At 36.8% G+C, this 16,862-nt stretch overlaps 1 protein-coding gene and 1 non-coding gene across 5 annotated transcripts in view; one reads left to right on the forward strand and one right to left on the reverse strand.

Annotated features, from left to right (window-relative positions):
- The window catches only part of ARNT (aryl hydrocarbon receptor nuclear translocator), a 68,042-nt gene that overhangs the window by 15,630 nt on the left and 35,550 nt on the right, over window positions 1-16,862 (forward strand). For 3 of the 4 annotated variants that reach the window (XM_052637988.1, XM_052637989.1, XM_052637991.1), the window contains exon 2: window positions 14,590-14,701. In XM_052637988.1, coding sequence (XP_052493948.1) covers window positions 14,590-14,701 — 112 coding nt within the window. Of the gene's footprint in view, window positions 1-7,521; window positions 7,536-14,589; window positions 14,702-16,862 lie in introns of those variants that run through there. The other variant, XM_052637990.1, reaches the window with a different exon arrangement.
- On the reverse strand, window positions 6,376-6,482 carry LOC128045918 (U6 spliceosomal RNA). Its single transcript, XR_008199240.1, has one exon. It is a non-coding gene; the product is annotated as a U6 spliceosomal RNA (small nuclear RNA).

Genomic DNA, 16,862 nt, shown 5'->3' on the forward strand with positions numbered 1-16,862 from the left:
AAATCACTAATTATCCATGCATTCACTGTAAAACCAGGAGTAATACTTTTACTTTGAGTCTTCAAAAGTTCTTGTCACACTTTTGTGTTGCACCCACTCCAGGATATTAGTAAAAACCTCCCCTGGTCTGGGCCAAGTTGGAGCCCTTAGTGAGGAGAGGAAAGACACAGGCATGTGGGAGGAAGCTTTGGTGAGCTGGTGGTGCAGGGCCCTAGGCCCCAGGCTCACCCTGCAGTGTGGCTTGCTGTCCCTATTGAACCCTTAGCATGTTAGTGTATAAAATAACACTATATAGTGTTATGAAAAAATCAATTTTATTAAAAATATAGTTACCAAAATAAGAGAAATTACAAGTTTGTAATGCAGTAATTAATGTTTCTTTATTAACACAATAAGGCCTAGTGACAAGTCTAATAATTACTATATTCTCAAAATTGTATTGAATGTAACAATTCTGGATGTTTGTATTAACTATCATGTGATATGAAAATATCTGATTTCTGTTGATGACAAAGTCACAGATAACTGCTGAAACTACTGTGTTTTACCTTACTTTCCTGATTGAAGGAAATGCTAAATTTCAGTTAATGATTATTGAAAATAAAACTTTTCTTCGTCCCAAGTTTATGAGTAGGTTTTAGCCACTGACCCACAGATCAAGAGCGCTTGCAATAATGCAGTAAATGAAGAAAACTAAATAGTGTATAAGTGTATAAAACTAAATATTGAATAAGGCAAGGTAAAGTAATCATTCCTTACAGATGTAATTATGTATTAAGAAAATAAAAAAAAAAATCCAGTAAACTAAATGCTTTTAGAGAATTCAGTAAAGTTATTTGAGTACATAAACACACTGAAGTCAGTAGCTTTCTTTTATTCTAGCAATAACCAATTAGAGGTTGTAATGGAAAAGATTTCATTCCAAGATATAATAGTATTAAGAGCTATAAAATACCTAAAAATAAGACTTATGTGAGGAAGACTGTAAAATTTTATCAAAGGGCATTAGGAAATGTCTGAATAAATGTAAGATGTACCATATTTCTGGATGATGAAATGCAGTACCATACTACTGTTCCTTCAAAGTTCTTATATAAATTTAATGTAATTTAGTTAACCTTAAGAGTTTTTTTGTTATTAGAACTCTACTTAAATTTTAAATTTCAAAAGGAAGATGAAGTATATGACATTAAAAGCTTTTTAAAACTTTTAAACTTTTTTTGAAATGATTTTAGATTCATATTCAGTTATGAGAAATAATACAGAGATTCTCTACCCTTAACCCAGTTTCCCCCAGTGGTTGTATCTTGCAAAACTATAGTATAATATCATGAACAGGATATTTATATTGGTACAGTCAAGAGTGGAGAAGGCAATGGCACCCCACTCCAGTACTCTTGCCGGAAAATCCCATGGACGGAGGAGCCTGGTGGGCTGCAGTCCATGGGGTCGCGAAGAATCGGACACGACTTCACTTTCACTTTTCACTTTCATGCATTGGAGAAGGAAATGGTAACCCACTCCAGTATTCTTGCCTAGAGAATCCCAGGGATGGGGGAGCCTGGTAGGCTGCCGTCTGTGGGGTCGCACAGATTTGGACACGACTGAAGCAACTTAGCAGCAGCAGCAGCACAGTCAAGATACAGAATATTTCTGTCATCATAAGGGTCCCTTGTGGTACCCTTTTAAAGCAACATCCGCTTTCCTCGTACTTCTACCCTCTCCTTAATCCCCAGCACCTACTAACCTGTTTTCTATTTCTGTAATTTTGCTATTTCAAGAATGTTCTATAAATGGAATTGTACAGTATGTACAATTTCTCCAGTCTTTTGAGTATTACAAATAGAAGTGTATAAACATTTGGATACAGGTTTTTCTATAAATATAAGTCTTCACTTTTCTGGGATAAATACCTGCAAGTGCAGTGCTGGAATTTATGTTGATTGCATGTTTGGTAATCAACCATGGTAGTTTTTAAAGAAACTACCAAACTATTTCCCAGAGTGGCTGTACTATATTATATTCTTACCAGCAGTATATAGTGATCTTTTTTGTATCTTTCCTATTTTTTATTAGTATTATTTGTAGCCATTTTAATAGGTATGTTGTACATCTCATTGTGGCTTTAGTTTGCATTTCTCTCATGTCTAATGACATGCCATACACTTATTTACCATTTGTGCATCACTGATGCAATGGACATGAACTTGGGCAAACTTTGGGAGATGGTGAGGGACAAGGAGGCCTGGTGTGCTACAGTCCATGGGGCTGCAAATTTGGACATGACTGGGCGACTGAACAACAATCTTTGGTAAATTGTGTGTTTTAGACTGTTGCTTTATTACTGTTGAGTTTTGAGAGTTCTTTTTATATTCTAGTTCCAAGTCCTTTGTTGCAGCGTTTTCTCCCACTGTGTAACTTGTCTTTTGATCCTCTGACAGTCTTCCCCAGAGCAAAAGTTCTTAACTTCAATGATGTCCAGTTAATCAGTTTTTCATTTCCTGTATCATGTTTTTGGTACCAAGTCTAAGAACTCTTTGCCTAGTCCCTAGATCCTGAAGATTTTCTCTGAAAGTTACATAGTTTTACATTATACATGTAAGTCCATGATTCATTTTGATTAAATTTGGGGTAATTTAATAAGGGGTAATTAAATTTGGGGTACTTTAATAAAGTAATAAGGGGTCAAGGTTTGTTTGTTTTTTCCCTAAGGATGTCTAGTTGGTCTAGCACTATTTGTTGAAGAGACTATCTTTCCTCCTTTGAATTGCTTTTGCACTTTTGTCAGAATCATTTGGGCGTATTTGTGTGAGTGTTTCTGGGTTCCATTGATGTAAGTGTCTGTGACTCTGCTAGGGTTGCACAGTCTTAATTATTATAGTTATATTAGAGGTCTTGAACTCAAGTAGACTCTTTTCTCCCACTTTGTTTTAGCTGTTATAGTTTTTTAACCTTCCCATATACATTTTAGAATGGTCATGTTTATGTCTTCAAAAATATCTTGGTAGTATTTTGAAAGGAATTGCATTAAACTTGTGTATCAGTTTTAAGAGAATTTATATCTTTTGTTGAGTCTTCCATTCCATGAATGTGATAAGTCTCTCCATTTGTTTAGATCTTTCATTTCTTTCATCAGCATCAGTATACAAATCCTGTGCATTTGTTAAATTCACATTTAATTATTTTTTGAAAGGGTTATGAATGGTTTTATGCTTTAAAATTTTTATGTCCATGTATTAATTGCTGGTATATAGAACCACAGTTGAGTTTTGTGTGCTTATCTTGTATACTGCAGTTTTGCTGAATTTACTTGTTTGTTCTAAGAGGTTTTTTTTGTTTTGGTAGGTTCCTTAGAATTTTCTACAAAGACAATCATGTAATCTGCAAATGGGGGTAGTTTTTTTTTCCTTTTTCATCTGTATGGCTTTTATTTCCTATTCTTGCATTTTTTGCACTGGCTAGAACTTCCCATACTGTGTTTAAATAAGTGATGAGAGTGAACATTTTTTTTCCTCGTTCCCAGATCTTAGGGAGAAAGCATCGTCTTTCACTGTTAAGTATATGGCAACCTGCTCCAATATTCTTACCTGGAAAATTCCATGGACAGAGGAGCCTGGCAGGCTACAGTCCATGGGGTTTTAAAGAGTTGGACATGACTGAGCAAGTGAGCGCATTCACACACCCACACACGTACACAGTGGTAGTTTTTCTTTTTTCCGTTTTTTGTAGATACTTTTGTCAAGGTGAAGACATTTCACTTTAATTTTTCTGTTTTTGTCAGAATAGGTGTTGAATTTTAGGAAATACTTTTTTTTTTAATAGCCCATGGGGTTTTTTTTTTTCTTCACTTTTGAAATTCTTTTTTTACCCCTCCCTGTTGCACTTCCCTCTCACTCTGCAGCAAATACTTTTTATACATAGGCTGATATGATCATTATTTTTCTTCTTAGCCTAGTAATGTGTTGATTGATTTTAAGTGTTTAACCAGTTTGCTTTTCTTGAGTAAATCACATACAGTTACACTGTAAAATTCTTTTGCATATTGCCAAATTGTTTGCTAAATTCTATTTGCTAATATTTTGTTCAGAGTTTTTGCATCTGTTTTCCTAAGGGATATTAATCTTGGGTTTGTTTTTTGTTTTTTTTACTGTCTTTGTTTGGTTTTTGTATCAGATTTATACTAGCTTCATAAGATCAACTGGTAAGTGTTCCCTTCCTCAACTAGTTTCTGGAGGAGATTATGTAACATTGCTGTTCATTCTTTAAATGTTCAGTAAAATTCTCCAGTGAAATCATCTAGACCTAGAATTTTTTTTTTAAGAGTTCTTGAAATATGGATTCAGTTTCCTGGTAATTATGGGACCATTCATGTCACCTGTTTTGTGTTTGGTTAGTTGTTTTGGTTTGTGTTTTTGTTTCTTTTAAAATTTAATTTTTTTACTTGTGTGGCTTTGTGATCCTTTGTTGCTGCATGTGGGCTTTCTCTAGTTCCTCTAAGACACAGGGGCTCCAGAGCACAGCCTCAGTAGTTGTGGCACATGGGCTTAGTTGCCCATGATGTGGAGTCTTCCCAATCGAACGCACATCCCCTGCTTTAGCAGGTGGATTCTTTACCGCCGGACCACCAGGAAAGTTCAGTTTGAGTTTTTTAAGGAATTGATCCTTTTGATCTAAGTTGCCAGATTTATTTAAGTTAGTATTCTCGGTTATCTCTTCGATTTCTTCGGGGTCTGTCTTGATAATTCCTCTTCCCCCCCTGATTTTGGTAGTTTGTGTGTTTTTGGCCTGGTTTGTCAATGTTATTGATCAATTTAAAGAACTCTTTGTTTTATTTATTTATTTATTTATTTTGTTGGCTAAGCAATGTCTCTGCTTTTTATTTTTTTATTTTTTGTTTTTTATTTTTTTTTAAATTTTTTTTTTAAATTTTAAAATCTTTAATTCTTACATGTGTTCCCAAACATGAACCCCCCTCCCACCTCCCTCCCCATAACATCTCTGTGGGTCATCCCCATGCACCAGCCCCAAGCATGCTGTATCCTGCGTCAGACATAGACTGGCGATTCAATTCTTACATGATAGTATACATGATAGAATGCCATTCTCCCAAATCATCCCACCCTCTCCCTCTCCCTCTGAGTCCAAAAGTCCGTTATTCACAGCTGTGTCTTTTTTCCTGTCTTGCATACAGGGTCGTCATTGCCATCTTTCTAAATTCCATATATATGTGTTAGTATACTGTATTGGTGTTTTTCTTTCTGGCTTACTTCACTCTGTATAATCGGCTCCAGTTTCATCCATCTCATCAGAACTGATTCAAATGAATTCTTTTTAACGGCTGAGTAATACTCCATTGTGTATGTGTACCACAGCTTTCTTATCCATTCATCTGCTGATGGACATCTGGGTTGTTTCCATGTCCTGGCTATTATAAACAGTGCTGCGATGAACATTGGGGTACATGTGTCTCTTTCAATTCTGGTTTCCTCGGTGTGTATGCCCAGCAGTGGGATTGCTGGGTCATAAGGTAGTTCTATTTGCAATTTTTTAAGGAATCTCCACACTGTTCTCCATAGTGGCTGTACTAGTTTGCATTCCCACCAACAGTGTAGGAGGGTTCCCTTTTCTCCACACCCTCTCCAGCATTTATTGCTTGCAGATTTTTGGATCGCAGCCATTCTGACTGGTGTGAAGTGGTACCTCATTGTGGTTTTGATTTGCATTTCTCTGATAATGAGTGATGTTGAGCATCTTTTCATGTGTTTGTTAGCCATCTGTATGTCTTCTTTGGAGAAATGTCTATTTAGTTCTTTGGCCCATTTTTTGATTGGGTCGTTTATTCTTCTGGAATTGAGCTGCATAAGTTGCTTGTATATTTTTGAGATTAGTTGTTTGTCAGTTGCTTCATTTGCTATTATTTTCTCCCATTCAGAAGGCTGTCTTTTCACCTTGCTTATATTTTCCTTTGTTGTGCAGAAGCTTTTAATTTTAATTAGATCCCATTTGTTTATTTTTGCTTTTATTTCCAGAATTCTGGGAGGTGGATCATAAAGGATCCTGCTGTGATTTATGTCTGAGAGTGTTTTGCCTATGTTCTCCTCTAGGAGTTTTATAGTTTCTGGTCTTACATTTAGATCTTTAATCCATTTTGAGTTTATTTTTGTGTGCGGTGTTAGAAAGTGATCTAGTTTAATTCTTTTACAAGTGGTTGACCAGTTTTCCCAGCACCACTTGTTAAAGAGATTGTCTTTACTCCATTGTATATTCTTGCCTCCTTTGTCAAAGATAAGGTGTCCATATGTGTGTGGATTTATCTCTGGGCTTTCTATTTTGTTCCATTGATCTATATGTCTGTCTTTGTGCCAGTACCATACTAAAAATATGGAACGCTTCACGAATTTGCGTGTCATCCTTGCGCAGGGGCCATGCTAATCTTCTCTGTATCGTTCCAATTTTAGTATATGTGCTGCCGAAGCGAGCACTGTTTTATTTTTAAATTGTTCTTCTGTTTTACAGTTTATTATTTTGTGTCTTTCATTATTGCTTTCTTTTTGCTTGTTTTGGGTTTATTTTGTTCTTTCTTTTTCCCCAAAGTAATTTTAATTCAGTTTCAGAAAAAAGCTGTCATATGAATTTGGATTAGAAAACATGATAATAAGAGGTTTGGTTTTTCAGGAAACACAAGGAAGAGAAATAACCCTTAGCAGGTTCAATGACAATTTTCTGAATCTTCCTCTTGCATCAAAGCTATACATCTCCCCAAAGCACCTGCTCCAAGAGTTAGTTTACTCTTTTTATCTCTGTATACCTGGGACAGGCTACTTCTCTTCTGCTTCAACCCCTCTTTCAGTCAGAATGTGTGAATGCTAAAGACCTTGAGCTCTGACCAGTGAAAGAACCGTCCTTTAAGCCAGCAACCCACAGGCCAAAGCCCCACTCCCAGTCCCTACAGCAGAGGCCACAAAGCTGACATTGTTTCTACTGTCTCAGTGAAAGTCGCTCAGTTGTGTCCAACTCTTTGCCACCCCACGGACTATACAGTCCATGGACCTCTCCAAGCCAGAATACTGAAGTGGGTAGCCTTTCCCTTCTTCAGGGGATCATTCCAACCCAAGGATCAAACCCAGGTCTCCCGTGTTGCAGGTGGATTCTTTACCAGCTGAGTCACAAGGGAAGCCCTCCACTGTCTCAGGAAGAAGCCAAAAGCTGACCCTCATCATAAATCAAGACCTAACATGAAGAGAGAATGAAGGCTCCCAGGTCCAGAGTAGGCTGCAACCTGGGGGCAAGAAAAGGGAACGTTTGCAGTCATTCTTCTTTAGAAATAAGGGGAAAACTGGACCCCTTCCATTATTGTGGTTCTCTAAGGTACTCTACTGCTAAGCTCCAAGAAGATCTGCAAGCACAAACCTTTTCCTAGGTCCCACATCAAGTGTCGGATCCCATTCCAGGTGTGATACAGGAGAGGGGAGACGAGTGCAAATTTGGCTGGTGATCAGTGCTGGTCCCAAACATACGGGTTTCTCAAGAGACAGGTAAGGTGGTCTGATATTCCCATCTCTTGAAGAATTTTCCACAGATTGTTGTGGTCCACACAGTCAAAGGCTTTAACATGGTCAATGAAGCAGAAGTAGATGTTTCTCTGTAATTCCCTTTCTTTCTTTAAGATCTAGCAGATGTTCGCAATTTGATCTCTGGTTCCTCTGCCTTTTCTGAACCTAGCTTGTACATCTGGAAGTTCTTGGTTTTTGTACTGCTGAAGCCTAGCTTGAAGGATTTCAAGGCTTCATCTTCCGATGTCATATCTTTTTGCCTTTTCATGCTGTTCATGGGGTTCTCAAGGCAATAATACTGGAGTGGTTTGCCATTCCCTCCTCCTGTGGACCACATTTTGTCAGAACTCTCCATTGTGACCCATTCATCTTGGGTGGCCCTGATGGCATGGCCTGTATAGCTTTGTTGAAGCTTATGCAGCTTCATACACAAACCCCTTCATCATGACAAGCTGTGACCCATGAAGCAGAAATGTTAATTAGACCCTGGTGATTGAGGTGTCAACTGAGGTTTTCTGTACCTTTGCTGATTTTCTAATTGTTCTGTGTGTTGTTGAGAGAGGGATGTTGAAGTCTCTCAGCTATAACTTTTCTCCTTTCTGTTCTGTTTCTGTTTAACATATTTTGCAGCTTTGTCGTGCATGTACACCACATGTTTCCTTGCTGGATTGAATCTTTATTATATAATGTTCTGCTTTGTCCCTGGTAATTTTATTTGCTTTGGCGTTTACCTTTCTGTGTTGTTCAGTCACCAAATTGTGTCTGACTCTTTGCGAACCCATGGACTGCAGCATGCCAGGCCTCTCTGTCCCTCACCGTCTTCCAGAGTTTACCTTATCTGTTATTATTAATATAGACACTTCTGCTTTTCTTTGATTAATATTTTACAAGATGTTTCTTTTCCATTATTTTGCTTTCGCCCCACCTACACTGTTCTATTTTAAGTGAGTTTCTTGTAGACAGCATATAGTTGCTGTGTTTTTTAAGTTGCTCTGCCAATCTCTGTTAATTGGTGCATTTAGACCATTTGCATTTAATAAAATTATTGAAGTGTTCGTGCTTAAGTCTGCCATTTTATTTTTTGTTTTCTGTTCGTTTTGATTTTTGTTTCTCTGTTTTCTTTTTCCTGTCTTCCTATAGGTTATTTGAACATTTTTAAAACTTCTAAAGAGTTGCACATGACTGAGCAACTGAACAATAACAACAAATAATGTTTATTAGTGTATCTTCTTGAATAGCTTTTCCACTAATTGCTATAGTGGGCCTTATGTTATATATACATATACATAATTCAGCACAGTCTGTTGATGTCATTTTACCAGTTTGCGTAAAGTGTTGAAATCTTACCTCCCTTTACATTCTTTTATCCTCCCCATTTATAATTTGCCTTAAATTTCTGTATTTACATTTAGAAGCATCAGTGTTGTCATTTTTGCTTCAACCATTATATATAATTTAGGAACTTCAAAAGGACAAGCACAGCCTATTGACTTTTATTAATACAATGTTTTTTTCCTTCTTTCTTGGTGTTCTAAAATTTCTTCTGTTTAATATCCTTTCTTTTTGGAGAACTTTGTTTAGCTATTCTTTAGGATAGGGTTGCTGATGACAGATCCTCCTTAGTTCTCCATCAGCAGAGAATATGTTTATTTTCTGCTCATGTTTGAATGATGTTTTCACTGGGTAAAGGATTCTGGATTGGTAGTTTCTTTCCTTCAGAACTTAAAAAATATTATGCCACTTTCTTTTGGCCTCCATGGTTTCTGATGAAAAATCTGCTATCTGAATTATTTTTCCTCTCTTAAGTGTCATTTTTCTCTAGCTTCTTTCAAAACTTTGTCTTTAATTTTTTTATGTTTAATTGTGATCTGTGTTGAAATGAGTTTCTTTAGGTTTATCCTTTAAGGGTTGCTGAACTTCTTGAATCCATAAGTTACATCTGTCACCAAATTTGGGAAGTTAGATGTTATTTTTCAGCTTTGCCTTCTTTCTCCCCACCAGGACTCAAATGACACAAATACTAGCTCTTTTGTTAGTTACACAAGTCCCTGAGCATCTCTTGATTTTTTTTTTCCTATTCATTTTCTTTCCCTGTCTGTTTTCTCTTCAGTCAGTCAGTTCAGTTGCTCAGTCGTGTCTGACTCTTTGCGACCCCCATGGACTGCAGCACTCCAGGCTTCCCTGTCCATCACCAACTCCCGGAGCTTGCTGAAACTCATGTCCATCGAGTTGGTAATGCCGTCCCGCCATCTTATCCTCTGTTGTCCCCTTCTCCTGCCTTCAGTCTTTCCCAGCATCAGGGTCTTTTCCAGTGAGTCCATTCTTCGCATCAAGTGGCCAAAATATTGGAGCTTCAGCATCAGTCCTTCCAGTGAATATTCACGACTGATTTCCTTTAGGTTTGACTGGTTTGATCTCCTTGCAGTCCAAGGGACTCTCAAGAGTCTTCTCCAACACCACAGTTCAAAAGCATCAATTCTTTGGCACTCAGCTTTCTTTATGGCCCAGCCCTTACATCCATACATGACTACAGTTAAAACCATAGCTTTGACTAGAGGAACCTTAGTCAGCAAAGTAATGTCTCTCTACCTTTCAATATGCTGTCTAGGTTTGTCATAGCTTTTCTTCCAAGGAGCAAGGATCTTTTGATTTCATGGCTGTAGTGACCATCTGCAGTGATTTTGGAGCCCACGAAAATAAAGCCTGTCACTGTTTCCATTGTTTCCCATCTATTTGCCATGAGGTGATGGGACTGGATCACAGATGTTTTCTCTTAGGATTAGATTAGGTGATTTGTGTAGTGTTCTTTCATTTCATGGATTCTTTCCTTTGTTCCCTCCTTTCTGCTGTTGAGCCTATCCACTTAACTTTTAACTTCAATTCATATTTTCAGTTCTGAGATTTCTATTCAGTTCTTCTTTATATTTCCTACATATTTGCTGGGACTATTTTTGCTGAGGCTATTTTTTCATTTGTTTCAACTGTGATAATAATTGCTTGTTGAAGCATTTTTACCGTCCCTGGGTCAGGAAGATCCTCTGGAGAAGGGAATGGCAATCCACTCCAGTATTCTTGCCTGGAGAATCCCATGGACAGAGGAACCTGGCGGGCTATAGTCCATGGGGTCACAAAGTCTCAGACATTACTGAGTGTCTATTATTATTTTTGCCATACTCACTTAAAATCTTTATCAGATAATTCTAACATCTGTGTCATTTCACTGTTAGCATCTATTGATTACTTTTCTTGAATTTAAAATCTTCCTGATTCTTAGAATGATGAGTGATTTAAAAAAAAATTTTTGAAGCCTGGACATTTTTGTATTCTGTGATATTGGCCTTTATTCAAAACTGTTTTATCTAGCTTTCATGATACCACTTTAGCAGAGTGGTATCAATAATGGCGCTACCTTGTTATTATTCAATAGAGATAGAATTCCAGGTTCCCCACTAAGACTATTTTGACACTTGAGGTAGGACTTCTTACTGCTGGATATGGATGGGAGTTACATTTCCCTACATGGTCTCCACTGACACTTGGGAGGGACAGGTGCTCATTTCTGACAGCTGGAAATGAAAATTCCAAGACCCTACTTGGCCTTCTCTGACACAATCCCAGGAGGGGTTTTGAGGTACTTTGTTACAGCCTTGCAAAGACAGATACTTAGGTTCCCCACTCAGCCTTTGCTGACGGATTAAAGGCTGGATCACAGTTTTCCTCTGGTGTTTGGCTGAGGTATAGTAGTAGTTGTTTAAGAATTCTCTGTCCTGGTAACCTTTTCGCTTTGCTGGTCCTTTGTCTAGAGAGACTAAGCCTTTAAGAAAAGGAAACCCAGGAGAACTTATCCCCGTACATTCTTCACATCCTGAAGTCTTTAGCTGGTCTGCTTTCTTCTGTCTACCTTTCAGAATGTTCTTAAGTTTGTTTTATGTATGATGTCTAGAACTTTTAGTTGTGCTTAGCAGGAGGAATAGGGAAAAGTACATCTATTCCATTGTCCTGAAAGCAGAAGTAGTGCATGCCATTTAATAAGCACATTTTGTAAAATAAATTAATGGAGAATGGAGGACTTTCCTATTTGATAACTAAAATGTGCTATAAAAAACACTTTTTATCAAAAGTGTTCAGTATTGACACAGGAGCTGAAAAGTATATTAATATACAATAAAAGTATAGAAAGAGATCAGTTGCTTGTAGACACCCAAAAATATAGTAAAGAGAGTCATTTCAGATAAGTGAGGAAAGGATGGATTAACCAGCAAATGATGTTAGAATAATTAGCTAACTATTTACAAGAAGATACTCAGTGTTCTGCCTTATGCCAGGTAGGCAAAAGTAATAAATTTCAGATGGATTACAAATCTAAATGAGAAACACAAAAGTTTTATAAGGATGTAAATTCAAAGATGGGGAGCTTTTCTAAGCAAAACAGAAATCCAGGAATTATTTAGGAAAACATTGATAAGTTTAACAACATAAAATTGTAAAACGTTATATGTTTAAAGGCTGAGGTAGGTGATGGAAAATATTTGTAATACATAATAGGCATGCATTATTATAAATTGATATCCTTTAATATCTTTTATATACTGATAGATCCTGTAAATTCTTTCAGTTCAGTTCAGTCTCTCAGTCGTGTCCGACTCTTTGCAACCCTGTGAATCGCAGCACGCCAGGCTTCCCTGTCCATCACCAACTCCTGGAGTCACCCAAACTCTTGTCCATTGAGTCAGTGATGCCATCCAGCCATCTCATCCTCTGTTGTCCCCTTCTCCTCCTGTCCCCAATCCCTCCCAGCATCAGAGTCTTTTCCAGTGAGTCAACTCTTCGCATGAGGTGGCCAAAGTACTGGAGTTTCATCTTTAGCATCATTCCTTCCAAAGAAATCCCAGGGCTGATCTCCTTCAGAATGGACTGGTTGGATCTCCTTGCAGTCCAAGGGACTCTCAAGAGTCTTTTCCAACACCACAGTTCAAAAGCATCAATTCTTTGGCGCTCAGCTTTCTTCACAGTCCAACTTTCACATCCATACATGACCACTGGAAAAACCATAGCCTTGACTAGATGGACCTTTGTTGACAAAGTAATGTCTCTGCTTTTGAATATGCTGTCTAGGTTGGTTATAACTTTCCTTCCAAGGAGTAAGCGTCTTTTAATTTCATGGCTGCTTTAGAAAAAGATATATTATTAAGTATAAAAATATCAAAGATACATCAACTCATTGATTTCAGAGGACTAATGTAAAAACACATAATAAGAATGAAATACTGTACCATTTTTGCCTGTCAGTTTTGGTGAAATTACAAAGTATAATATCAAGTCCTGGTGAGGGAGATAGGTACTCTCATATCCTGTTAGTGGGAGCAGAAATTATAGCAACCTTTTTGGAATGTAATTTGACAGTACCCATCATAATTTTAAGTGCTTATTATATACCTGGATACAGTGAATTTCATCTCTAGGAATCTGTTCTAAAAAGCAGAAGAGAATTTAAAGTTGTATGTGTAAATGTTTTATATACTTATATTAGTAAGTATAAATACATTTGCTTATTTGTAATAGTAGATAATTAGTAATAGTAAATAGAAACAATATAAATGTCTGTCAACTTGGGGAATTGTTGAATAAGATATGATATATTCATACACTGTGAGGTTATGAAAAGGGATGAGGCATCTGTCTTGAGTGTGTGTGTGTGTGTGTGTGTATGGATATCTTTGATATGTATTTAAATGCTAAAAGCAACTTTCAGATCAGGATTCTTATTTTTATTAGGAAAAATGCCTCCTCCCCTATCAACACACATGTCATGTGATGATGGCCATATCTGTTGGTTGGCAGGAGACTTGCGCTAAACATGTTTCCTTTCATTGCATCATTTTTCTCTCCAGATTAGCTCATTTTCAGCCTGGAGAAATACCTCTTCTGCTTGGCCACCCTGAAGTTGCTCTTAATTTTTTTCTTTTAATATCTGGTTTCACTTTACCCATACCCAGCTTCTCATTTGTAATCTGTTTTGTATACTTTCTGTATGCTACATTTTCAGGGATTTGTACAAAAACATCAAGAATCGTTGTATACAATATTTTTGGCCTGTCTTATGGACTCTCACATAAGGTTAGTCCCAAAAGGCCATCGGTCATCTTCAGCAAACCCACTGTAATCAAATGTGCCCATTTTTGATCAGAGAGATAGATGTGTATAATCTGAGGGGAAAAATAAGAGATAAACTGAACTCAGCTGTTAAAAATGGTTGCTTCTGGAGTATGAGATTGAATTGATAGGAGAGAGGAAGGATTAAAAAGAGGCGTCATAACAAAGGACTTAAGAGTTTTACTCTATGTAAGTATTTTGAGTATTGGACTTTAGGTGATTTTTTTAATTTTCAGATTGTTCTGCATTTTCTAAATAAAATAAATCAGAGGAGCTAAGTTATATATATTTGTTGCATGAATGAAATATGTAAACCAATTTGTGTCTTTTAGATTAATGTTGGGGAAGGCAATGACACCCCACTCAGCACTCTTGCCTGGAAAATCCCATGGACGGAGGAGCCTGGTGGGCTGCAGTCCATGGGGTCGCTAAGAGTTGGACACGACTGAGCAACTTTACTTTCACTTTTCACTTTCATGCATTGTAGAAGGAAATGGCAACCCACTCCAGTGTTTTTGAGTGGAGAATCCCAGGGACGTGGGAGCCTGGTGGGCTGCCGTCTGTGGGGTCGCATAGAGTCGGACACGACTGAAGCGACTTAGCAGCAGATTAATGTCACTATTACAAGCTTTTAGAAGTGGAGGCTGCAGAATATAGCGCCACCTCTTCCAAACTGTATGAAGTTGGGGCAACTGAAGTAGGGAAATCTTTTTCTAGAGTAAGAATTCAAGAAAAGCAATCTAAAATGTGCATTTGAGTTTTTTGGCGAACTATTGAGATATCATCCATAGCTTCAACCTTTCTTCTAGCTAGTTTGATAGTGATGATGATGATAAACAAGGACAATCTTTCTAAAATCTGTGTTTCTGTTTTTCTCTGACAGAAATGACATCAGATGTACCACCTCTGGGTCCAGCCATTGCCTCTGGAAACCCTGGGCCTGGGATTCAAGGTGGAGGAGCCATCGTCCAGAGGGCTATTAAGCGGCGACCAGGGTAAGCTTGAGTGTAGTGTGTCATGAACACTTCTCCTTTAAACCGCCTAATTTTGTTAGGTACTAAACCCCTTTTCCTAACCCTCTTGCTTCTTTTAACTGCTTATTACACTCCTTTCAGATAACTTTCTTTAGTCCCTGGATTTTTCTTTGTGTGGAATTGATGTTTTTACCTAAGTTGCTTAGAGGCAGTTTTGGTTTTTTTTAAACCAAAAATCTCTGCAAGGTAAAGGACTATAGCTAAGCCCAAAGATTTCACTGTTGCTGAGAAAATATCGTTGCTTTCATTCAGCTTTGTATCTCCATTCTCAGAATCTTTTTGGTAGGCTTTTTACTTTCCTGAATTTAGAGAACGCTGAAATTTAGAATATTTTTCCTTGAAGTTATTGATACGTTGCCCTGTTGGGAATGCAGAGTCCATTTGGTTCCAGAATTATTTATGAAATGCCTAATTAGTGTAAGGCATTGTGTCATTGCTCCTAGAATACAAAGGTAAATAAGGCACAGTTTTTGTCTCTAAGTTACTTATGTTCTTAAAGGGATAATCGTCACACACATAAATGTAATTCAAGATAGAATACTCCAGGTTTGCTAAGAAAGGAACAAATACAGTGCTGTGTATTTCACTGTATGGAAAATCACCATTGGTTGGTAGAGGTTGGGAAAGGCTTCAGAAAAGAGATTGTTTTAGAAAGGCCTGGGAGAAGGGGTAGTATTTTACCTACTTTATATTTTCTATTTTTTCCTTTCTTTTGTTTTAAAAAATTCTGTAGCTAATGTTACACTTAGTCTTTAAGTTTCCTCCTACCTATAGTAATGCAAGAGTGTTCTCTCCCTTAAGATGGTAACAGAATAACATGAAGGCTTGCTGTGTCTCCAAGAAGCAATTAGTTTAGTGAGGCATAGGGTGAATAAGTAATTTACCCAAGGTTTTAAAGCTAGTAAGTAGAGGATCTGTAATGTAAACCTTGAGAGATTAGCTTTAGAGTCTACTCTCTTAAACACAGTGTTAAGATTATATATAATCTTAACAATTAGAATCAGAATCAGTATTAATATCAAAATTAAGAGATTGGCTGAGAAAGTTATATTGAAAGTGTACAGCTATTAGAAGTGGCAAATATGTATTAGTACAGAAAAATGTTCATAATATATTTAGAAAAGAGGTTACAGTATATGTAATATATCAACTCCTATCAGAAAAAAATATGTATATAACACATATGCATAGCCAAAAAACTGAAAGGATACTTATCAATTAGTCTGGAAGATGGGATTATGGATGATTTATTTTTTCTTTTGTTTTTAATTATTTCTATATTTTCTGAAGTGTTTGTAATATTGGTAATGAGGAAAATATATTAAAAGAAATAATACATTTTTTAAAAGAAATATCGGAAAATGTAGAAAGTTAGAAGACTAGTAAAGCAATCATCTTAGCACCCAAATTCATCTGTCATTAGTTTTTTTGCATAATTAATTCTTTATGTGTAGTTATAATCATAATTATATTGGTTTATATAGCCTAGTCTTTTGATCTAATTGTATAAAATAACTCTTTCTCCCATACTGTTACATATTATATAGAAACATAATTTAAAATAGTTACGTAGAAGGATGTACTTAATTTCTATTTTGGGACATTTAAACAATTTTGAAGATATGCTATTATATTGTAATGCTTAATGAGTATCTTTGTACATAAATTTTTTCTGAGTTTTTCTTTAGGATAGAGTCTTAGAAATGAAGTTACTGGGTCACATGAAGTTCTGACATGTGATCTGGGGCTACAGGGAGGAAGAAAAATGGACACTTTCAGGATTGATGCTATGTACTTCATATGTAATCCATTTAGAGGCCTATAATATCAGGTTATCACTCTAATGGAGATGCTAAGATCACGGGGTTAAGGTGGTAACATGAGTTACATTTTAGTTTAGTATAGAGATTAATAGGAGATTGCCTATCTCATTACCTATAATCTTGCCTAATCCCTTGAAATGAAAGTCACCTCTTTTTTCCACTAAGATGATTGATTGTGCTCCTCATATGATGCTTTCTCATTTTCACTTGTATATTTATATTTGTCTAGGAGAAGAAGCCTTTGAGGGCAAATCTTTTGTTTTCAACTCATCTAGTACAGTATCTGGAATGTAGCATGT

This window comes from Budorcas taxicolor, chromosome 3 (genome assembly GCF_023091745.1).
Source record: "Budorcas taxicolor isolate Tak-1 chromosome 3, Takin1.1, whole genome shotgun sequence".
NCBI classification, from domain to species: Eukaryota; Metazoa; Chordata; class Mammalia; order Artiodactyla; family Bovidae; genus Budorcas; species Budorcas taxicolor.